Here is a 24032-nt window from a genome sequence, read left to right as displayed (position 1 = left end):
ATAAGCATTCAAAAGCAGAGCAGAAGATGGCAGAACTGCTGTGATATTCATATATGCTTTAATGGTTTTAATGTTGCCTGCTTGCAGAGCCAAGTCATGAATTCCCTATTTTGTAAATCTCTACTGAGATTGGGAAGCTTAGTAGAGCTAAGATTCAGCCCTTTCAGCTCATGGGGCTGATTAAAAGTCCACAATATTTTCTGTAAGAAAATACGTCAAAATTCAAAGCAATGGACAATATAAAATTATTTCGATTTTAGAATTTCAGTGGGAGTTTGGTTATCAGAACATACAAGACTGCAGTATTTCTCTTTACTTACACCTATATACTTTTCTGTGTAAGAATTGCCAGCTTTCAGTTACCAAGTTATAATCCAGATTAGACTGAATTTTAGTAACAGGTAAAATGATTCTTAAACACAGCTTGTGTGTACATCCTTTCGAGACACACCAAGGACTTGTGTAAATGTTTTCTGTAAAGGTAAAGTATTCAGGTCAAGTATGTAGTATGCTCCTGGTATCTTAAATTTAGGAATTTTCCTACAGTTCAGCACTGCCTCTCTCAGTGAGTCAGGTTCGGAAATGTGACTGATAGCCAACTGGCTTTTCTTTAAGAAGACTCAGAAGGCTTGAACAAACAAGTTGTGAAGGCTTCCAAAGGGAAATTGCCCAGACTGGAGCTTGTCTGAGGAGAGTTTGTCATCAAGGGGAATTCTCTGCCATCTAAGAAATCTTTTACCAGCAGTAGACATCCCTTACATGGAAAACACTGCCAAGCACTTATGGAAATATTTGAACTGGAAATGACTAACTAATTGATTGACTGTGCCTTTTCTGCCACAGCCTTTTTTTTTCTTCTTCATCTTCTTTTTGTTTGTTGTTTGGTTTTTTGTTTTCTTTTTATTTTTAAATCAGGCAGTTAAGAAACCAAAGACATTTCTGGCCAGGACAGTTTCCTCAACTGACTCAATTTTCCCATTTCCTCCCTTGCTTCCACTGGCCCCACTGGGACAGAAAGTTCTGCTGCAGACTGCTCAAGACTAATCTCCTTTAGCAGCTCACACTGAGAGTTTCACTAGTCATTTGCAGACCCTCGATCAACCACTGTCCGTGAACAGTGAGGCAGGAGGCTAGAAAGCCCTGCATGCTTTTGGTGCCTGAGAGCAGCCAGAGGAACTGCTTCACTGGGAGGGACAGGGAGGTTAGTGCAGTCTTCTGGGAACTGAGAGCCGTGGTTTCAAACCTCCTTGTAAATGAATTGTTAGTGTAGGCATGTTGTGTGAAGGGTGTCAGTGGCAGCACTAGTTCTCATATCTCATTGCAAGGGCTGTGACATTGCTTGCTTTTGAAATGAAGTATTTATGCAGCTCTGGAAAAGAATTCTAGGCTGCAAACCATGAGTGGAGACATACCTCCATGTGGCCCTGCATTAGGCTCTCGTGTTATTGAGGGGTGTATGGCTGAGCATTTATCATTGCTTTGTTTCATGCTCAGTCTGCCAGCTGCTGTGCATCATGCTCTCAGAAGTCTCACTCACCCTGTGCACAGCAAAGAGGGAGCCTCAGCCTTCAGAAAAGCACCTGAAGGTCCCATGAAAATCCATTCTTTGAAATCTCCCAAGTTGTACTTAACGCTTTTTGTTTGTTCAGACCTCTGTGGAACCTTTGGCTGTTTGAAGCACTCTTCTTTTTTTCTTTTTTTCTCTTTTAGCACACAACACAATACTTTCATCAGCATCTTTTCCATGGACTGTTGTTTGCATTTGCCTGTTTCCCTCCAGAAATGCAGAGCTTGCTTACTTCTGAAGCCTGAAGTCCTCAGCTTGCAGTGTTGGAGCAGGTCTCCCCCTCTGGGTCAATTCCAAAATACAGAACTTTTTTTTCTTTGCTACCTTGTCAGGCTACAGCATTTCCTACAGGATGACACATCAGAGTAGATAAGTGCCAACTCCCCTGACTTCTCAGGGGGTTTCCCTTCAGCTTCCTGAGCCTCAGGAGAGATTAGCTTTTCAAAGCTCTCCTCAGCATCCTCTGAGGCTGTGTCAGAATTTTCCTCTACAGCTTGTATTTCTTGTTTCAGTGCTTCAAGCTGCTGGTCATTTCTTCCTCTAGTAAGATCACTTCTTTCTCAGTCATGCTTGACAAGAAGTTTGGAATTGTCTTCTCTTTGATTAAGATATTTAGCTTGCATGGGCCTCAAGTGCTCTGTCTGTCAGGCAATTTAATGCTTAATTCTCTGGTTCCCCCTTAAATGGCACATCTCTCTGTCTCAAAGAGCAGCTGGAAAAGAGAGAAAAATTGCCTTACAGGTATTTTGTGATCTGTCCAATTTGAGAGGTATTGAGGGAATTGCAGGGGTTGCCTGTGAGAATCTACTAGGACAACATATGACTGCTTTCCATTGCCATAGTGCTCAACACCATCCTTCTCTCTTCCCTCACCATCCTCAACCTTGAGATCCAGGGAAATGCTATAAAGGATAAATGAACCTACGTGAAAATCAGGATGCAGTGTCTGAGCATCATCAGACATTGAACAGGTTACTTTCCTTCATTTGAAAGGGACATCTTCAGTAAAGTGAGTATTAATATGCATGAAACAGACTGGCAAGATGAACTTTATTGCTATAAAATATTACCAAGGCACCTGCCCCATACAGTTTTTCTGATGTTGGTGGCAGATGGTCTCATGTGAGAGCTTTGTTGAGCTTCTCTGTCTGCAAGGAGGCATCTTGAAAGGGCTGCAATAGAGGGCTGAGGACAGTTTGTAGCACTTTAAACTGTCAGTTTCAAACTGTAATATTTTAATGTAAGCTTGCTTAAAAGCAGTAGTACCAGTCAGGAAGAATTTTTCAAGTTAAACCTGTATTTTTCTGTTGGACTTCCCATGTGTAGGTTGCAGTATTTATTGATGCTCAGTGATGGTACCAGAGCCCAAATTTGGTTTTTATCACAGAATTTGCATTTCATGGTCACAAAAGCTGGAACTTGGAGGGAGACTTTTTACAAGGACATGTTGTGACAGAACAAGGAGGAATGACTTCAAACTGAAAGAGAATAGGTTTCGATTAAATACTAGGGAGAAATTCTTTACTGTGAGAGTGATGAGGCACTAGAACAGCTTGCCCAGAGATGTTGTGGGTACCTCATTCCTGGATGTGTTCAAGGCCACATTGGATGGGGCTTTGTGCAACCTGGCGTACTGAAAGGTGTCCCTGTCCATGGCAGGGAGGTTGGAACTGTATAGTCTTTAAGGTCCCTTCCAACCCAAACCATTCTATGATTCTAACTAGACTGGCCACTTTCACTTTCCTTTTTAGGGGTTATTTTTAAAGTGTTTCACATTCTGGCTCCCCTCCATTTGACCTGTGGTGTAATGTTTGGACTAGAGATGCTTCTGGGGAAACATTAAATCCAAACAAACTCCCTTCCACCCTGTTTTTCATGAAATCTTTCTTGGACGGTCACTAAAGTTCTATTTTTTTTTTCCATTACATTCTCTATTGAACACAGACACGCACTAGAGATCTCATGGTTAGTAACTTTCCCAAACTAAAGCAATTTTAAATGCTTTTTTGATTGTTGTATTTTGGAAGGCAGTTAGAAACACTGTGGTGCTTACTTGTTTTGTTGGTTTAATTTTTCTTTATTTTGGGAATTTGATGGAGGGTTGGGGGTTTTTTCAGTTTTGCTTTGTTTTTCCTGAGGATAAGATGGAAGAAGTAAAGAATTGGAAACACTGGAAATCCTTGGCAGAATAAATTTTTCCCCTTGGTAGTATGTCTGGAAATGAGGAGAGATGAGTTGTTAAAGGGTTGGTCTGTTATAGTCTGATTTATGGAAACTTCCAGCAGTGACAATGCCTTCAATCATACCTAAGGACACATGAGTTCCTCCTTTCACAGCAGGCTGATGTGTTAGGTGTTACTGAAGCCATGCAGACCGTGCAGATGCCACACAGGCAAGCTCTGGGACCATTTTGAAGAGAGATCTTTACTTTTGTAGGGAGTGCAGCAGAAGCAGAATGAAATATTCAGATCTCACTATCAGGAATTTAATGAATTGGTCCTCGATTACTGATTCTTCACTAGATATGTTCCAGTAAAGAAAGAAATGAAGGTCAGAAACAGAAGAGAAGAGGGGACAAAATGATCAGAATTGATGTGAAGGTTTGCTGTGGCTGTGATCTGCCTGAACCTTTGCTGAAGCCTGGCTCCCCAAAAAGTTGCAGTATTTCTCTTTCTTGCTTTATCCATGCTTTATTAATTTATTTCATGTCTCATAAAATCATCAACTTGAGATGCAATAAAATCTCTGCTTGCTTTACCTGTGTCTAACATATCTATCGTCTTCCTCCACACACTCCACACACTCCACACCTGGGATAACATGACAAGGGGTCTCCTTCTCATGTCTTCACAGGCGCCTTTGTGTCAGGGTCTTTAAATCAAATAGTTTGCTTTGTATGCTATTGTTGGATAAAATATGTATTTCATATGTTGCTTTGGTACTGCAAGTATCTTATGAGACATTCTTCCTGCTGGACTGTTTTTTCAACAATATCTGATTTGAGTTGATGAATCTGAGAACTATAATCTGTATTTTTATTATGAGCTTCTTGGCACTGATGTGTAATAAATTTACTTCGTTACCCCATCCAAGAGAAATACTGCTAAGTTGAGGGTCATGAATGTTTCATATCAATATCCTGTCTTTAATAAATCCTAGTAACTTCTACAGAAAATCTGTCTGCTTTCTTTTTGGGATATTCAGGAAGAAAAATACGGAAAAATGAAATATGTTAGTCTGGGACTTACTTGCTTTTCACTGCCTCTGTCTGCTTTGTCTTCCTAGTAGATATCTCCAGGATGTTCTAACCCATCCAGGCTGCAGCTGAGCCTGGAGACAGAATGGGGTTGGTCCATCCATACTTACTGTGACTCACTTTCCAAAATGTTTTAGCTTCTAGCATTTTACAACTCCTGCCCTCTGAATCCTAAATTCTTTATATATAAGAGCTTCATACCCAGTCAAATATTTTCTCTCAATTGCAGGGGCAAGCAAAAGGCAGTATGAGACTGGTAGGCTTGTGGAGTAGTGGTATAACCAGAGAAAACCTACATGATGGGAGCCATGTGCTGTGCCTGGTGTGTGGCACATGACTGGGGCCTGCAGGCACTGCGGGTGGGAGTAGTAAAAGCACTTTCTCAGCCTAACATTGCCTGGTCCTTCGACTCTGCTAGTGTTCCTGTCTTTCCAACAGGCTGACATCTACGCTGGCAGCTGATTTACTTTGTCTGTTGGGGATGGACAAACGACCTTCAGGGTGAGCTGATGACTTTGCAGTGTGTTCGCCTAAAGTGAAAGAAAGTAGATAAAATAAGAATATATTAAGACTGTATGATTTTATTTGTCAGTTTCAGGACATGATCCATGGGGCCCCTGCTGGTACAAAAACCTGGTACAGGGGAAGATTACATCTTGCTGTACATCATCAGGTGTAACACCACCTGTTATCTACACCTAAAACTCAAGCTGTGTTCTCATAACAAATGAAAGCTATGGCACAATACTTTCCAAAATGAGCTGTGATACCAAGATTTTGGTTTACTTTGGAAGAGGTTACCAGGATGTAATTTTATAGGTGGGTTTTCTGGACTGTTATAACTTGTCAAAACACACTTCAATCAGTCAGATTACTGGAATTCCCTGGGGAAAAGCAGCCTTCAGAGGAATTAAAAACACAGTGTACCAGCACAAACAGTTTTCTTGTCTGTTGCATAATAGGGTGACTTGCTTGGTTATTCCATGGTTGGTCCTTTCCATGCTGGAAGAAGTATTTGGAAACAAAAGTCCAGACAACATTTAATGGTCTTATCTTTTTTTGAAATCACATTGAAGTGAGGGAAGAAACCAAACTAAGGTGAGCTTAGGGAATTTCCTAATCATCTCATATCCTGAGAAAAAAGGTTTGCTGTTTATGGGGAAGATAGGAGGCATAATTTTGCAGTTACAGCATATGACAAAGATTCCAGAAATCCTGATGTTTTAGTTCCACCACAGATCTGTCTACCATTCCCTCCTCTCCCTGCCCTCCCCTTTTTTAAAATTGGTCTAGGAGGACCTTGGAGCCTTGTGAGGAAGGAATCACGTTGTCTGATGTTGCAGAATATCAGGACCCATCGGTTCTACAACACACCTAGATTTCCTCCCATGAACAACAGCAGGGTCGATCTAGAATCAGACCATTTTGTGGGTGGGGGTGCAGGACACTTAATGTGCTGTATAAATAAAGAGATTATGTGTTAGTATTGCTTCAGACAAAAAATGTCTACAGTGTACATAAACTACCCTTTGCTTTGGGAAATGGGACTGGCACCAGATATTGAAACCTTTGGCCTGAAGCTCATGACTTTGTCGCTCATTGTTTGGTTTGCTTTTCAGCTCACAGAGCAATACTTTCCTGCTCTAAATACAGCTTATCACACCAAAAATCAGTGGTGCTATTGCAGTTGCTGTGACAGCCCCTGCTCTGAGCGAGATATTCCATGTGGAAAGCAGCAATTCCACACAGCACAGCTCAAGGGCTCACTGAAGCTAAGGAGGGCTGCTGGCTTGGCTGATGCATGCTTCGTGATGCTTAATTTGGGCTGACACCATAACATCTGACCCAGTGGTGCTTTATTGCTGGTGTAGGGTTGCTGTGTTCCAGCTACAGTTGCTGGATCAACATTTGCTGTTGGTCTGCTGAGAAGTGCGTGTGTGTACACGTAGTTGGGTGTTTCTTCCACTATTTCCACCAGCAAGGAAACTCAGAGGTATGGAGGAAAGAGGATGATGGTTGTTTATCCCCAGAACTTAGCATGTTTCCAATGCTTCCTGTATTTGTGTTGGTTTGTCTGGAACTTACTTGTGCCAGTGAGGTCACGGGACTTTCACTAGTTTCGTGTTTTGTAGATAGTTGTTGAGTTTCAGGAGGCCAACGCCCTGCTGCTGGGTCAGGGTGGCATGGAGTTAAATCTTGCTGTGCTAGTGAGCCCTGCTGCTCCTATCCTGTCAGAAGGAGGGATACCCAGAGGAAGCTGTGCTGCCCTGTGGTCACAGCACACACTTGGGGACTCTGCTGGAAGGGTCCCAGTCAGTTAACAACCTAGCCTTATATGACATTCCTGGACAAAAATAAATGAAAAAAAACCCAGCTGACGAAGGAATAAACTAAATCAGTATGTGTTTCTGTCACTGTCTTTTCTGGAACAGTCCTGCCTTATGTACTTGCTATTGCAAATGAGGTTTGGGCTTGTTTCTGTGTCACAAGATTTTTTTTTTTCATGTGAGACATGGTACAGCTAGAGCGATGGGTCATCTTCTACACCTGGTAGTGCAGGCTCTGCACCTAGTGAGTTTCTACCTGGGAATTCAAATTTTCATAGTAATCTCAAACCCCAGCAAAACAACAACCATTCAACACCACTACCATCAGTTAGTGTGGGAAAATGGTTGTAGTAGGTAATTAAAAATTGTATAGTGTTAATTATATAGTCTGGCTAGGTATATGCTCCTGTAATACCAAAAATAATACTTTGAAGGAGGGAATTAGGGAGATGGCTATTTTTGCATTGGTAAAGAGAGCAGCAGTCTATTTTTGAAAACAGCTGGGGGCTGATTTGGCAGCAAAATCTTTACCCAGCAGCCATCATGCTTTGCCATCTGCTCAGACAAAGCACATGTTAAACAAGGTTGACTCCTGAGTTGACACCAAGACAGTGTGTAGTGCATACACACACTCTGTTCTCATCAGTGACTGAAGGGTCCCAGACCTGCTCAGACCCCTGCCCATCAATGCCATTGGAAAATCAGTGGCCTCAGTGCCTTTTTCTTCTCCTTTACTAGCTGCACCCATCTGTGATGCTCCCTCCATGCATGGGAAGGCCACTGTAGCTTTTGGCTGCTTGGGTCCTCTCCTCGCTGACCAGTGCTTTCCTCCCTCCTTCTCTAACGTGTGGAGGCAGTGGGAATTAACAATGGGAAGTGCAGAGCCAACTGGCAGAAGGAAAGCATGACAAGCTGTGCATCCATGCTGGGCTGTGGGGTTTGATTTATACAACAGAAACCCTGAAAAGAGGTTTGAAAAGATGCAGCTGAAGAGAAAAATTCAAATTGACCTCTTTCCACACTTACAGCTGGGATCTGTGCTCAGTGAAACAGAGGTACTAGATCTCTGCTACCTTCCACACCAAATGACAGTATTAACTGGACCCTTATTTAGGAAATTTTAAATTTAAAATATGGCTTCTGAACCTCACTGAGAAAAAACAAACAAACAAAATAAACCAGAAAAAAATTCACTCTTGGTGGAAAATTTTTGTGGGTTTTTTCCAACAGAAGCTGAGGAAATCATTATTCTCCCTGTCACTCTCCTTCCTGCTCAAAAAGTGGGGGAAGGAGAGAAAAAGTTGGAGAAGGAAGAGAAAAAGAAAAACAAAAAAGGCATTTTTTGAGAGTAGGAGGGTGTTTTTGTCATGGAAAAACTTGCAACATACCTTTGACAGACAAGTCCACATATCCAGTGGGAGTGCTGCATGTCTGCCCAGCATGGGTTGGGCAACCGACCAGCTGCCTTTCTGTGGTGGATGGACATGGTGGTAGCACCTTGTCCCAGCTCCAGAGTTCTCCAGCAATTGCAAGATGAGGCAGGGAAGAGAAGAGAGATCGAGAAGGTGGCAGAAAGTGGGAATAGACTAAGTCAGTGCTAAGAGACCAAAAGGAATCTACATTGTGAACTGTCCTGGAAAAACTATCACTGTGTAAATGCAGACATCAGAATTTGAATCAAAGGTATGTTTTTCCGTATTAAACCCAATGCCTTAAAATTCCATGTGAAGCAACCAGGAGAATAGAGGTGAGGTGCAGATATGTGCCTATTTGTTTCCATAACATTTCAGCACAAATAGCAACTGCCTCCTTTGGTTGTCTGCTCCCTTTTTATATCAGTGCCTTAGTGGATTTCCATATTCCAGTATGCTCAGTTCCTTACTCAAGATTATTTGGGACAATCTATTATTTACCTCTCTTAGACCTGGTCAATTAGCTTGTCTGATTAAATCTGCAGAGGTGATGCAGGGCTCCATCAGCATCTGAAGATGGGCACCTTTCAGAGCTGTGGTCATAAGTAGGAAATCCAGAGCAGGTGAGATGCTGGGCTGTTGGCTCCTCTGGTGCTCTTCTTTTTTCACCTGTGTAGGCCGAGCTCTTTGGAGTTATTTGAACATAATGATGGCAAACTCTGTGTACATAACCTAATATATAAAAAGCCTTTTTCACAACCCATGCCTGAGATTGCAAACTCCCCTCCCTAAATGTTTGTATTTAGCACAACATCTCCCCTCCCAGTCACACGGGGAGTGTCCAGACAGTATAGTGTGGAAGCTATAAAATCAAGTAGTTCAGATACAAGAAAGGCTAGGAGGCTGTTGGTTCAGAGTTCCTGGAAAGCCTGGGATGGTGTATAAAAATGAGGTCATATCTAAAACATCTTCAAATATGTTACTAAAGCAAATGTTGCACAATTGAATTAAGGTTTCGGAGGAATAGAAAAATAGAGATGGATTTGTTTTTCTGCTGAACAGGACAAGTATGTTGTATTTAATGATTCCCATAGAAAAATGTAGACTTCAAAATTAAAGCCACAGCTGTGTTGTCAGTCTAAGAAAGTATATTGGATGGGACATACAGAGCTGTAGACCAACCTGTATTTTCCTGGGCTTTCTGGATTGCTCTAATGTGCACATTCATGCAGTAATTATCTTTTTACTCGGGGTCAGAGACTGGTGAGCATTAGAGCTGTGCTGCAGATTGCTTCAGCTGCCTCCTGCTGTCCCTGCATATAGCCCTGATCTTATTTGATAGATATTCTCAAGCTGTGTTTCTTAATGAAACTGTCTTTAAAATAGCATTCTGTGGGTTTATAGAGCTACACTTTTTTTTCCAGTTATGTATCTGAGACAATTTTCTATGTTGTTTGAAGTTCCTTCATCAAGCTTTTGTTCAGCTGTTCCAAACAGACTTTTGCTCCCTGTAAAAGCTGTGCTCCTGCCTTACTTACAGACACAGGCATCTTTGGTTGACTGAGTTTCTCTACTTTCATGTGGAAATACTTGCATGACACAAAGACCCGTATTAAAAATGGCTTCTACTTTCCTTGCTTGGTTTACAGAAGGGGTCTGTTGAGTCTCTTTGTCAAATGCTTTAGACCTGGATTATTTAAAAAGGAGATGTGGCTTCTTGAGGTGATCCAAGGATTCTTGTCCCAAGTCTCATAATCTGCCTGCACAGAGCTTCCTGAAAACAGTAAGGCTCTTTACAGTTTTCAGCTTGGCTATTCCCATTTACTTGGCAATTTTGGAAGTCAAAACCTTTATACTTCTATAAATGCCAAGATGTCTCAAGCAAGGATTTTTCATGGGGTGCCTGAAGTTCTCAAATGTTTCAAATACAGTATAAATATCATTAAGTAATGCCTAGTAAATAGCAGGTCTTGAAAAGCCTGAGATGTTGCAGTACCTTCATGCTCTTGTCAACCTCTTTTGAGTAGATAAGAAACCCCCATTTTCAATCAACAGAACTGAATAAAGTTACTTAAATAGGTCAGTCTTGTGACTTTAGCATACAACTCCTAGGCTCCATAACAGACTTAGAAAGCTTGAATCTCCCAAGACCAGAGAACACCAAAGAATTGCAGCCAAATTTTCATCTGTCTTCTGCACTTGGTGCTTGTAAACTTGCACGTGAACCCTCTGTCATTAGGATATTTCCACCCACTAAAGTGCAGGTGGAAGGCCCGGTTAGGTAGATGGGCACTGTGTGGTTTGTACTCAGCATGGCTGGGTTTTCATACACCGGTGTGGTGTGGTGCATTTCCGCTAGGGAAATCTGAGGTCACTTCTGCAGAATGTGTTAACCTCGCAGCACCAGGTCATTCACCTCTTCTCTGAGGGGCACACACACGAAATTAGGTAACGTGTTGAATGTGAAGGTCAAAATACTTCACCCTATCTAACCCCAAAATCAGTTAGAAAGTTCATTTCAAGGTGTGTTTGATTTCTTTAATAAAGTCAAACAATGCATAATGGCTGTATCTGAGGAAAGCAGGAAGGAAGGCAGGAAGGAAGGAAAAGATGTTGATGTTTACAGTTCTGGTGCTAAAATATTCAGCATTATGAAAAAAGCCTCTTGATTTCTTTGTTTCTGAGTTTGTAGAACTGAAAAGTTGTTTGCTTAAGCAAAGGAAAAATCCTTTTTTTAAGATTAGTTTTCCTTTGTTACCTCTAGGAAGTTGCTGTGATGTCGGGAACAGTTGTCAAGGAAATAACAGCCCTTCTCTCTTGTTTGTAGCAGGATTTCAGGTTTGGTTCCTTCAGGGACACAAACAGCACTTGTACTTCTGCATCTCTGGGACAGAGGAAATTTGTCTAGTTTTTGTTTTGCTTTTTGGTTTTGTTTCAGTCTTACTTAGATTAGACATACCTGTGTAAAAATCCCAAACCAAGTAAAACAAATCTTTTATGGTCTGTCAATCTTCCAGCCTTTTCATTCTGGTGTTAAAACATTTTTATTTCTGATTCGTTAGGTACAAAAGCCAAAATTACTGAAATTTCAATTCTGGATCAAAGTCTGGCAGCTAGTAGACTACAAAACTATGAGGGAAAACATTCTCTATGCATGAGACACGAAAATTAATTGTTTAAGCAAAATATTTTTTCAGATGTTTAGGTTTTGTATATGAATCGTCCCACTAATACTAGCATAAATGTTCTACAAATAGCCGAAGTAATACAAATGTTTGCTAATAGCTTGTTTGATTTTGAACTTACTTCAGTTGCTTTGGCAAAATGCTGTTCCTGAGTGAGTAGAAGATTAATTGGGTCCTCAGCCTTCAAGTGCGTGGTTGCAGCTGTGAGTCATCTCCTTACTTTCCGTTCTGTCCTGGGATCTCTAATGACTGCAGCGGATCAGCGTGTCGTGTCACAGGGCAGCCACGAGCCACGCCGCTGAGCACATGGCGCGGGCTGTTGTGTCACTGCTGGCTCGGGGGAAAGAAGTGCTCATTCAACCCGTGCTGCTCTGAAGTGCTCTCTGAGTTAGGACCTCGGTTTCAGAAATTACTTCACCCACACTCCCTTTTCACCCTTTTCCTACCAGGGTCAGGTGACAGATCCCTAACCTGAATTTGTGGAAATGAAATAGAAAAAAGGGAATGAATTTGACTTGCATATATCTGAGACTTTCATATATTTTAATTACGATTTTGAAAAATTATGTGTGTGTATGTATACACACACACACAAAAACATTCTCACATTTGCTTTACAGAGAATTAAAACTCTTGCAGCTGTGACCTTCTAGAATTACTGCCCTACTGGATAGCTAACATTGCTGTTGGACAGTATGGATCTGTGAAACCAGCCATGAGGTTCCAGATTGGTTTCTTGCGTATCTTCAAGTGACTTGGCACTTAAGAGGGTTGGTTGTGATGCTAAGCCTCCCATTCATTTGAAAATGGGAAGAAGCAGGTGATGCCACCTGAAGCCCTCCTTCCTGGCACCTATGGAAAGCTCTGTCTTCTGACTCAGGCTGTTGAATTGCATTTGGCAAGGCAGGCATAGCAACTGATGGTAGCTGAGCAGTGTATTTTAGTACCACTACCTGTTTTTTCTTGTGGATTTTGAAATGTCAGAAAGTCTACTAAAGTTCATAAGCATTTAAAGCACTGATGCAAAAAATGGAAGAAAAAAAGAAACCAGGAGGTGTCTTAGTCCATGTTGCTTACGGCATTTTGTGAAGTCTTTTACACCTATACAAAATATCTGTAAAGAGACACTAAACTAACCTGATGCATTTTGTTTACTCCTTTTGCATGGATGTAAGTGATTAAATAAAATGCCAAGCAGTGGAGAATTCAGCAGAATGATAGTACTGTTTTAGCTTGCTCTGCGTGGCTTGTTCTATTAATACATGTTTGTGGTCAGGAAGGAACGCAGTCTCACTACGCTATAATATGTGCAGTATTAATTTTGGTTTGACACCTGCCAGGCAAAGATCCTCACCAGCCAAAGGCATTCTTCACAACTGAGCTCCATCTGTTGTGCAGATCTTTGATTCTGATATTTCAAATGATTTGAGCCAAAGCAAAAAGAAGAGCCAACCTGAAGAAAAAAAAAAATCTTGAAGAGGAATGAATAGTTCTATCAAGGCTAAATAGATGGCTTATTGTCATATTTGGTTTAAATCCTGCAAGGGAAACACATATGATTAGTTTTGTTTTAAAAGAAAACAATCCTTCATACTGGCAGTGTCGTTGTTGTTGCATGAAAGGAATATTGATAGCTAAAGTTCAAGCACATGATTTTATTGCTGAAATGCTGCAGCCTTTAGAAAGATTTCTTGATAGGAAAGTGGCTATTTTAAAAAGTTTACTCACTTATTGTACTCAGCAGATTAAAAGCCTAAGGAGTCTGCTTTGATTCTTGCATGCAAAGGAGCAGCAGGCTTAACACTTGCCTCAGCTCTTTGAAAGACAGCTCAGGCTTTTTGAAATAAGCATTCGAGTAATGTCTGTCAAAAGAAGTTAGCTTCCAATCCCCTGACAAAAGTTGCATGATGAGTTTGTCACCTCACTGACAAAACAATCATTAATTGCTCCAGTTATCTTTGTTTTTCACTTAGAGTGGGTGAATTACTGTGTCAGAGCTGCCTGACCCACATGGGTAAACATTTGCCTCCTATGATACCACGAGAGGTCTGTGACAAATATGAATGTGTTTTATGTTCATCACAACTTCATACAACCACCCACTGATCATTTATTATTGCTTGTGACAGCGTGGAGAAGAAACATGACAAAAAGAAATTACGGCTCTGTGGGCTTCAGATCTATAATTAATGTTTGAAAGTGCTGTATTATCAAACACCATTCAGTTCACTAGGAACTGCACAGCATTCAAAAGTATATAGAAATGCAGTGACATACTTCAGAATTTGATTTTTGCATCATTATTTATAGAGTTGACTGTTGGTATGATGTCTGGCCTGTAAAACAAAGACTCTCATCTCTACTTTCAGGCTAGCAGGTGTCTTTGTGCTATCTAGTAATTCCTAAAAGCTTGAATGTTCCACAGAACCTAACAACTGAGCAGATATTTCTCTTTTCCTTAGTGTATTGCTGCATGCTGAACCTGTTCATGCATTTATACCAAAGGTGTACTGCAAGGATGGCATCATTAGCTTTGGCTTCAGTGCTCATGCATATTGCTCACTTATGTGAGCTCACTTATGTATAGCAATATAGAAATTAATAGGAAATATCAAGCAAATTTTACTTCAACTTCAGTGTCTAGAACAACAGAAAATGCTGCTGAAAATAAAAAAAGATATAAAACCACAGTATAATTAAGTCCAATCGTGCCTGTAATGTAGGGTCATCCTGCCTGAAAAGAGAGTAGACATTCTAGTATGTTGTTTTGTGTTTACTTTGCATAGGTGTTCTTTTCCTTGCATGCATCTGCAGCCACCATTTATTTATGAAATTAATTATTTGGTCTCATGGTATGCAGCAGCAGAGAAATACTGTGTGGGATTGTAATTAATTTTTTTCACATGGGAGACAAAATAACATCCACACTATTAACTGCTGAAACTTCCTCCCTGTTCTTTCCAGTAAAATGTGAGCAAAGCTATGAAAACCCAAACTCTTTCAGTTCCTTAAACCCAGGGATTGCTCTCTATGGCTTGAACAGGGTGGAAATTGAAGAGAGAATTAATTCATTTACAGACTTCTCTGTCAATTTGTTTAACATAGATTAGTACTGAAGACTATCAGTATAGCAGAGATCTGTAGAGGTACAAATCCTGTAAGAGAGATTAAAAAATGTTCAAAAAAACTGCGTAGCTACTGAAACAGAATAGTGGGAATACAACTGAAAACTTTTGTTATGAAATCTGAATGATTATGTTTCCAGTTTCAGCAGTCTGCTTCCACATCTGCAGCTACTAGGCAGTCATTAGCAAGTGATAAAGAATATATGAATTCGCTGCTGGTATTGAGCCAAAATAGAAACGTTTGTGTTCTTGAACTGCCTGTAGATTTACAAAATTTTATGCTTTTTTTCTTACCCTAATACCCAAAATGTATTTAATGTCACAAAATGTGATGTTTTAGAGCTCACAGAGGAGAAGAGCTGCCAACAAATGAAGATATATGTACTTTTTAATTACACCACTAATGCAGAGTCCCAGCAAGCTTTTGACAGGAAGAAGCTGAATTTGGTACCTTGGGTGGATTGTGCTTCACTTCAGGGAGATTGTTTAAAGTTGCCATAGATTTGATTATCAAAGGATCATGGTCACAATTTATTCTGCATATTGGCTGTCATATGTATGGTAGATTCCAATTTGTTAAAAATAAGACAGAGAACTTCGTACCTTTTAGTGCAAGTCATAAAAAACCAGCACAATGTGGAAGAATGCAGCCAGTCTTAAAAATGTATTTCATATTTTCTTTTGTTTTGATTAGTGCCTTTCATAATTTAAGATACTTGGAATGTAAATTGCCATAATAGAAGTATGCTTACAAGTAAGTGTTTTATGAACACTAATTGACAGAAGTTGGTTTTATTCATGCAAATTCTGTATAGCATTTGCATTCATCAGATCAGAAGTTAGCAAGTTACAGAAACTGTGAAGCATAACTATTCAAACAAGCATAGAATTCTCTGTTAGATTTGTTTTACTGTAACATGGTCAGCTGAAAAAAATATACTGCTTTCTAAAGCTTGATTTTGGGTGTTTTTCTTTCAGTGTGCTTACTGTACAGATTCCATTCTGTAGTTTGGGTATTTGACTGACCAAGATTTGAATTGATTGCTTTAGGGAAGATGATATATATTCTTAAGAAGGTATTGGACCTATTGTTCCTACAAAGGTGCAGGTTTTCCATCACTGGGATTTCCCCAAGCTGAGTCAACCCTGTGGGAGGAAGAATCTGGATTTCCCAAGCAGAGAACAGAGATCAGCTCTTGTTTCATAGTCATCATCAAGTGGTGTCTTCCAGTAGCCTAAAATGGGATGAAGGAGGTGGGCATCTCTTTGGTAGTTGGTAGTCAGGAGCCTTCAAAGGAGGCAACCAGCATGAACAAGTGGAACAGCTATCACAGCCTCCCACCTCGCAGCTACCCATGTAACTCACCACTCACCTTTGGAAGGAGAGACAGGGAAACAGCTATGCACATGCTAAAAGCAGGAAAAGACTATACAACTTCTCCAAGTTATTTTACTCTTCTGTACGTGAATTTAAGCTGGGTGTATTAACTTTAACTATGGAAAGTTATCTCTAATGAGGTCAGGTATCTGTCTGCAAATAGTACAGTTCAATTTTTCTTGCTCCTTGGTCAAGCACTCTTTAAAACCCACTGAAACCAGGAGGTAGACCTGGTGGGTTTGAGTAGACTGGATGGGCTGAGTGATCCATGCTGTTTGCAGATGCATAGAAGATATGTATGTGCTGATACCTAGAAGAGAAATATTTTTCCATGTTCTCTGGAGCATGATTATTTGGAACTGTTGCAAAATACTAATGCTCCCTTCTCAGCCTTTGAATCAGTCTGGTGTTTAATTAGCAACAATGACAACAAGATTAAAAAATAACATCCAAATTATATAGTAGAGGTTTGTTTCTGGATAGTCTGTTTTACTCTTTTTCAGTGATTTGCAAATTGAACTTGTTTCCTGTGTTTAAGCAGATCCCGAACTGGATCCTAAAGTTTGCTGCAGTGAAATAACCTTATAATGCTTCATGATAATTTTTAACTTGCACAGGAGGGACTAAGTGCTGCACACTCCATGAAGACCTGCCAAGTGTTGTATATTCAGTGTGATAATTTCCTGTCTGGCACTCCCGTCATTCATGGCTGCAAGTTGGCTTATGAATTTGAATGTGATGTAGGAAGAGGACAGGCATTTGCCTGCAGTTTCACCTGTTAGGACAGTGTTGGGAGAGAACAGCTGAACAAAAAAGCAGCAGAGCAGCTGTACAAATGGAGATCTACTGTAACCTCCCATCTTCTTTTCTAAAAAATCAGGCCAAGCCATCCCCTGCAGTTACCCAACAACTTCTGTTTATTCTATCCTTGTCACCAGGATCTCCACCATAATCTTTTGTTTAACTTCAATGATCTGTAGCACTTACTGTGATCCCTCAAAATGCTTCTTCTCTGCTGTGCCTTTCATCCAGCATCTCTGGCAGCTCAGGGGGGTTGCAGCTCCTAGAAATCTCCAGTGTCTTCATTAGTGGGAGCGTTACAGACTGTCCTTCAGTTCAGGTTCTGCAACCCCACCTCGCTGCTCATGGAAGCCTGTCCCAACCTGATCTGCCAAGTGTTGTTTTTCTTCATGACACACTCTCACCATTGTGCTCACGCCAAGGGGATTTTACTCTAAAGCAAATATACCTGTTTATGTGCAAGTTGTTTACTATTGTGACATTCAGTCAGTAAATATTTTCTGGAACATAGCACAGCTGCCAAAACACACAGCACACAGCCTTGCCAACCATGCCCATTCTGTACCCAGTGCTGGGTCTGTGGCTCAGGCTAGCTGAATGAGTGCACTGCTCTCTGAGGGGGCTGGAGCAAAGCAGAACCTCACACTAGATGCATTATTATGTATGTTTTCCTTTAGCTGAACTACCCCACATGCCACTGATGGCATGTCAGCCACAATGGTTCTGAGGAGCTTCAGGGTCCCTTTTAGTTTAATTTCCCCTAGTAACCAGGGCCATGCACTCCTCTCCTGTGGGGTGTTGTGTGTATGCACGTACCCTTAGTAGCTTCTGAACCTCTTGTCCAACTTCAAGAAGCCTGCCAATTTGCTATTGAAAAAAGGAGCAGTTTAATGAGTGTCTTGGGAACAGGTAAGCAGCAGGAGAAGACCTGAAGTCAGCTGTGGGATTCACATCCTGGGAGGAAGTGAGGCTTCTTTGGTTTGCTGCTTGTAGAACCTCTTAATCTAACTTTAGCACTTCTCAGGGAAGAACTGTTCTCCAGATGCCAGAAAAGATGATTAAAGAGGACTCTGAAATGTTTGCTTTGAACTCTTTAGAAATCATTATGAGGATCTGATAAGAGGGTTAAGCGAACAACAGTTATTGACTTGAGTCCAGATTGCTGAAGGACTCCATACACCTAGCAGGAGGAGATGCTGAGGCCAGGTGCATGCCCAAGCAGTTACTCCTCTTTACAGTCCCATTCTAGGAATGCAAAGTCCGAAGACCAGACTCACCTACATGTTTCTGATGTGATTATATAAAAATTAGAGTGTTTTCCTAGCATTGTTTATGCCAAGGGCTCTCACATGCTTGATTTTAGCATACTGCTTGATTCCCAGGAGAGTTTTCTCTCAAGCAGGTGCTGTTCTGGAGGCTAGGAAGCATTCTTGATCCTTCCCAGGGAAATCTTTATAATTTTTGCTGTAATCATTTACCAGGAGGAATATGTCTGTGCAGCTCAGCATTACAGTGTGCAGCTCAGAGATACCTGGATTCCCATTTCCTCTACCAGGGCTTCTTCTGTCTTATCCAACAAGTATGTACATGGTCCTTTAAATGGATAAAATACAGAGGCAGTGCTGGAAGCAGAGACCAGTCTGCAGAGACACCTTTCCCAACAGACAGATTTAGATGATTAGATGGGCTTAAAGATGGGCTATTATATATCCCTGACTCCTCAACTGTCTCCTGAACTGCCTGTGGCACTGTTCTTGTTGGACTAAGCAGCAACTTATTGAGACTCTTTCAGCACTTTGTGTTCAGGTGCAATTTCCATCGAAGTCCCTTTTACAGAGCAGGGAGCAAAAGCCAGAAAGTTGGGTGTGTGTTAAAATGTATTGACTTCACAGGGAAGAAGTCTCTCTGAAACTCCAACAAATGCTTTTGGTCATGCACAAAGAAGTCACACTTACATGGAGAAGGGTCCTTTAGACAAAATTTTAAGGCACTTCGGGCTCCAGCAGTTTTGAGGAATCAGCTGAGTACTTTGCAGGTCACCCAGATATGCTTCAGCCTTTTTTACTGCTGTCTCCTGTGTGGACTTTATTTTACATCCAGCCGTTTGTGCCAAGTGGGACACAGCTGAGGTGAGTTTATTTTCCATCCCCCTGATTTTTCCAATACCTTCTTGTGGTCTCCTACTTAAAGCTAGAGAGGTTCTGATGAAAAAGAAATGCAAAAGCGATGACTGTCTGTCTTTGCCCCATGTGTTTTTTGTGTTTCTGTTATCTGGGTGACTCTGTTTTGTCTGGTCTGTATCTGTGATACTGTCTATTTATATCCAGCTCTGTTTCCTGTCCACACTCACCAGCACCACTGTAACTCCTGGTTTGTGCAGCGGTCTGGAAGTACAAATGTACACACAGGCCAGAAGCTGTCAACATCTCCTGGTTTTTAGCTGGAACAACTAGGACAAAGGCTTAGTGTGGATGAGCTTCCTTCACCAGTGAGAGCTGGAGATGGAGAGAAGCACATTCCCTTGTGCTACAGCTTTGAATAGAAGGAGCCACGGGTCTTTCTTGGGGTCAGTTTCAGCTTCACAACCAGAGTAGAGAGTCTCCTTCCCATCTCCAGCCCTATGGAAGGAGATTTTCATGGTCCCAAGAACCATGCCAGCCAGCTGGCTGGTGGTCCCAGGAGAGAAGCTCTGCACCAGGCTGGCTGTCTCCTCAGCACAAAGCTGTTGGCTCTTCATTCCTCAGGGCTGTAGTGGCTTTAGCATGAGCAGTGACACTCCAGCCTCTAAATCTCTGCAGCGTGTGGCCCTGGCACCTTGCAGCCTAGACCATGTCCACAGCTAGACACAGTGTTTCACTTGGTGTTCTCACTGGAGGTGACAGCAGCACAAATTGCCTTCTCCAGAGAAACCCTCAACACCCTCTGGTGGTGCCCCAAGCCCCACTTCTTCCCATTTTTACCAGTGCAGTCCTCATTTTGCTAAGTGGAAATGTATGCTTAACAAAAGCTTGTACAGTGGTACTCATCGGACCCACCTAGAGCAAGAAAAACTTCACCATTTTTTTTCAAAAATGAGGTCTCAGTATCCTAAAAGTACCTTTCAAATGCAACTGCAGGATCTGCATAATTGAAACTTTTTCTCTAATCTCATTACCTCCCTCAGGCAGTTCCTGACAAGTGGAGATTATAAATGAGAGTTTGTAGTAAACATAGCTGGAAAAAAGGTATCTTTAATGTTTTTGCAATGTATTCAAAGCAGTCTGGGCATGAGCACAGAGAACTCATTTCTATTTCACCTGAAATGCCATTATGTTTATTAAATTAGAGTGGCATTAATCCCAGAACATACCCAAATCTTTTTGTGATTTTGCATTTGTCATAACTGAAAGCTCTCAGTAAATGTTTCTCTACACCTCTAAATAACATTGCCTGTCATGTAATATTTATCTCAGATTTTGCTCAGTGACTGTATCAGAGCTGAAAATGAGCTATCACAGAAAATAAAATGGGACTGAAATAACAGTCCTTTGTATTAAATTTAACATTTGGCTTCTGTCCCAGAGTTTTCCACATCCATATTAGAATCAGATGGTAGCGTAAGATGAAAAGATCTCCTGGATGGGTTTTATTCTGATCCTTATTAAAGGACTGATAACAGGCTGAAGGCAAGGTACTTGTTGTAGTAAAAAAGCCTGCCTAATATGAAAGGCTGGATGGACAAGCTGACATGTATTATTGTTAGGCCTTCCTGCTTGATCACATTTCAGTATCATAAAATCATTCTGCTAGTGGACATGGCATAGAAAAACTCCAGCATGAGAGCAAAAAGCCCAGGCTGGCAGGTATCACTGCTGTGGGCACACGCTTAGTAGCTGACCATAAGCCAAGGAAAGGGTTTATATTGAAAAGTATTGTTGGTGACAGCACAGTGTAGCTATATTTATTTTATTCTCAGTATTTGCATTCATGAAAGACACTGCCTTGTCCTGACTTACCTGTGAAACTGGTATCACGTGTGATGTGACTGCATAGGGCAGCCCCACTGGTATTACTCAGCCTTATTCAGAAGTTGTGCATCCTCTGCCCTATCCACAAACCAGCACTTGTCCCAGATTCCTTTGGCAGTCTGGAAACAGAAAGATCAAAGGGACCTAAATAGTTTTCAGAAAGCAATTTTCTCTTTACTCAAAGCAGCTTTGTATAGTTCTTATGTATTATTTGGCTGAAATTGTACAAACGTTTTCAGGCTCTGGGTGTTCTATGCAAAAACAATTACTTTTGATTAAATGAAGGAATGGTGCTTTCTGGTGTTTCTGTTCTGCTGTAGTGGAGACTGTGAGCATGATATTGGAGCTATAAATTAGATTTTGCAAAGCAGCATTTCTGTAGGGAGTCTGCTGCTTCAGACCAACAGACTATCATCAGCATTTTTCAAGGGGATATTTTGCCTGTGTTTTGTCGCAGTACTTTCAGCAACAGAAGTAGAGCAGCAATTGCAGACTGCATTGGCTCTTCATTTCAGCTTTTGATCACAAAGGCTATCGAAGAACAAATATGCTTTGTAGGTATTTTATGCTGCTTTTCTAATTGCACCTTTTTAAAGGCTGGTGGTTTGAACTTACAGGCAGAGAATCGTTTCACTGGCACTGGCTGTTTACAGCATTAACATCAACATCTGAGCTTATGTCCAGTGCTCCTTTTACAATCAGTGGAGAGAAATGTGCGTGTTTAGAGGAGTAATTAAGCTGATTATTTTAGACATCTTTTTTTTCCGGTGAGAGAGTTTGTATTTTAGAAGAGCCTATTTCTCTTCTTAGCAATAATTAATCCTAGCATATTTAGTTCAGGGGGTGTTATCTGTAGTTAGGTGAGCTGGATCCCATGCAGCATGTTTTTGAATAGCACTGCATTCTCACAGGCTAATAGCACTGTTTGTATGAATACTTTGAGGGGTTTTTTAAAATTATCAGATTATCCTAGGGAACACATAAAGAGATCATTTGTGTGCGTAAGAAATACTTGGTTCAGTCCCTACAAGATTTTTACTGCTGATAATTACGGCTACCTTAATGCTTCCTGTGAAAGCTGTTTTCATAGTTGTATTGATCCTGTCCTCCTCAGGTACCAGTTCAATGTTAAACATCTTTTTGGATGAAGAGGGCATTCTGTTGGGTACTTGGACAATGCTACCGGACTTAATGTCAGGCAAAAATGTCAGAGAAAAAATGGGACCTCCTTGCACTCTCCTGAAAACATCTTCAAGGAGCTCAGATGAATGGAGCTGTGGCACATACATGCCTGTTTTCAGGAGTGTTACAAGAACTGGGCTGGGGGATAAGGAAGCATAATTTGTCTTGGTGAACAGTGTTGATGCCCTGTTCATTTGGGTTCACCTGAACCATGCTTATGGATTAATTCAAACAGAGGAAAAGCCCTCAAGGCTGGTCTCCTCAAAATGAGTTTGCTGTATATGACAGGGCACAAAGGGTAAGCAACATTTTAGGAGACAGAAGAATTTCCTGGGAACAACCCTCAGAAAAAAAAAATAGACTAGTACCTAGTAACTAAAGAATCAAAGTTATTTCTGAAGTATATGAATGGAGTCACAGAATAGGAGTAATAAATAGGAGTATTTGTCATTTGTCACTATACCATACTGGTGCAAGCACATTGATTTTCAGAGGATGATGGCTGCTGGAAACGGGTTCCCTGAAAACCTTTCTTGTTCGTTACCCTGAAATCTGTAATTACTTTTGGAAGTCTTTGCTTTGGTATACAGTCCTGATGTCTGAATTACTGACCTCCAAAACCACAAGGCTCCCTAGTATGGTCCACTGAGCATTAGTTTTCCTCTGGTTAATCTTCTGGTTGATTATGTAATTATTTTTTCTAGGGAAATACATATTCTGTTTCTTTGTTTCATTAATTTTTTCACCTCAGCTTTGCTTATGTTTATTCCCTCCTTTGTCAAGGTCTCACATTAATATTTGCAGCATTGGCTAGTGACACACACATGCTTTTTCTTTCTCTTTTTTGTTTTTCTCTTTTACAGATTTAGCTGAAATTGCACCATGCATTTTGAAGATATCACCAACAGATCAGCAGTTGAACAAGCTGGCGAGGAGGCTGGGACCTGAATGGGAGCATGTGGTTCTGTGCTTGGGTTTGTCCCATACTGACATCTATCGATGTAAAGTCAATCACCCTCACAACCTGCAGTCACAGATCGTAGCTGCATTTGTCCTTTGGAAACAGCGTTTGGGGAAAAAAGCAACGATCCAAAGTCTGCACGCCAGTCTGATGGCAGAGGAAGTGGATCCTTCTGTGATACAGTACATGTTTGAGTGAAGCCATGCTATTTATTCAGAGCTTCCATGTACTTCGGTAAATTAAGTAAAGAGTACGGAAATGTATGTTGAAGATTGGACGCCTCAAACTGGAAAAAAATGGGATTGGGAACTGTGATTTTATTAAGCTTAAACATTCCAGTTTTCTGTGACATCTTGTGACTTGTAATTCTTTTCATGCCAGATTAATTTTTAGCAGGCATTAAAAAATGGATCACTCTTTCCTGTTCTCTTTTGTGCTATTCCAGTGGGGATATAGGGTGACAAAGTTCTTGCAAGCAGGCGGGCCTGCAGTGAGTTCAGCAAGGTTTTAGATTTCACTAAAGGAGGAAGACTTGGTTTAACTAACTTTCTGGACTATGTAGGAACCTTTTTACTGCTGTTTCATGCTAGTTCCCTGATATCCCAGCAAGAAATGAGACTAATCACCGTTACTAATTTAAAAATTTTACAACAGTTATTGCAGGTGGCTAATTTCACATTTATACAAGTTTCAGCACATACAGTTTCTTGCTAGGATAGCTGGCTGCCACCTTGGTCTGCCTTTGAAAAAGACCCTAAGTGGAAGTAGCAGGAACGTATGTGCCATTATTATTTAATGGGTGTAGGTTTCTGCAGACAGGCCCTGTGTGCA

General features: G+C 41.0%; 1 protein-coding gene across 3 annotated transcripts in view; it reads left to right on the top strand.

Moving 5' to 3' along the window:
- CRADD (CASP2 and RIPK1 domain containing adaptor with death domain) overlaps positions 1 to 23621 on the top strand; it is a 77009-nt gene extending 53388 nt beyond the window's left edge. For all 3 annotated transcript variants that reach the window (XM_032106954.1, XM_032106952.1, XM_032106953.1), the window contains exon 3: positions 23104 to 23621. In XM_032106954.1, coding sequence (XP_031962845.1) covers positions 23104 to 23399 — 296 coding nt within the window. In that variant the 3' untranslated portion in view covers positions 23400 to 23621. The remainder of the gene's footprint in view (positions 1 to 23103) is intronic.
- The last annotated feature ends 411 nt before the right edge of the window (positions 23622 to 24032 follow it).

Source organism: Corvus moneduloides, chromosome 4 (assembly GCF_009650955.1).
Source record: "Corvus moneduloides isolate bCorMon1 chromosome 4, bCorMon1.pri, whole genome shotgun sequence".
NCBI lineage: Eukaryota > Metazoa > Chordata > Aves > Passeriformes > Corvidae > Corvus > Corvus moneduloides.
Note: the sequence above shows the minus strand (reverse complement) of the source record. Positions and strands in the feature narration are given on the sequence as shown.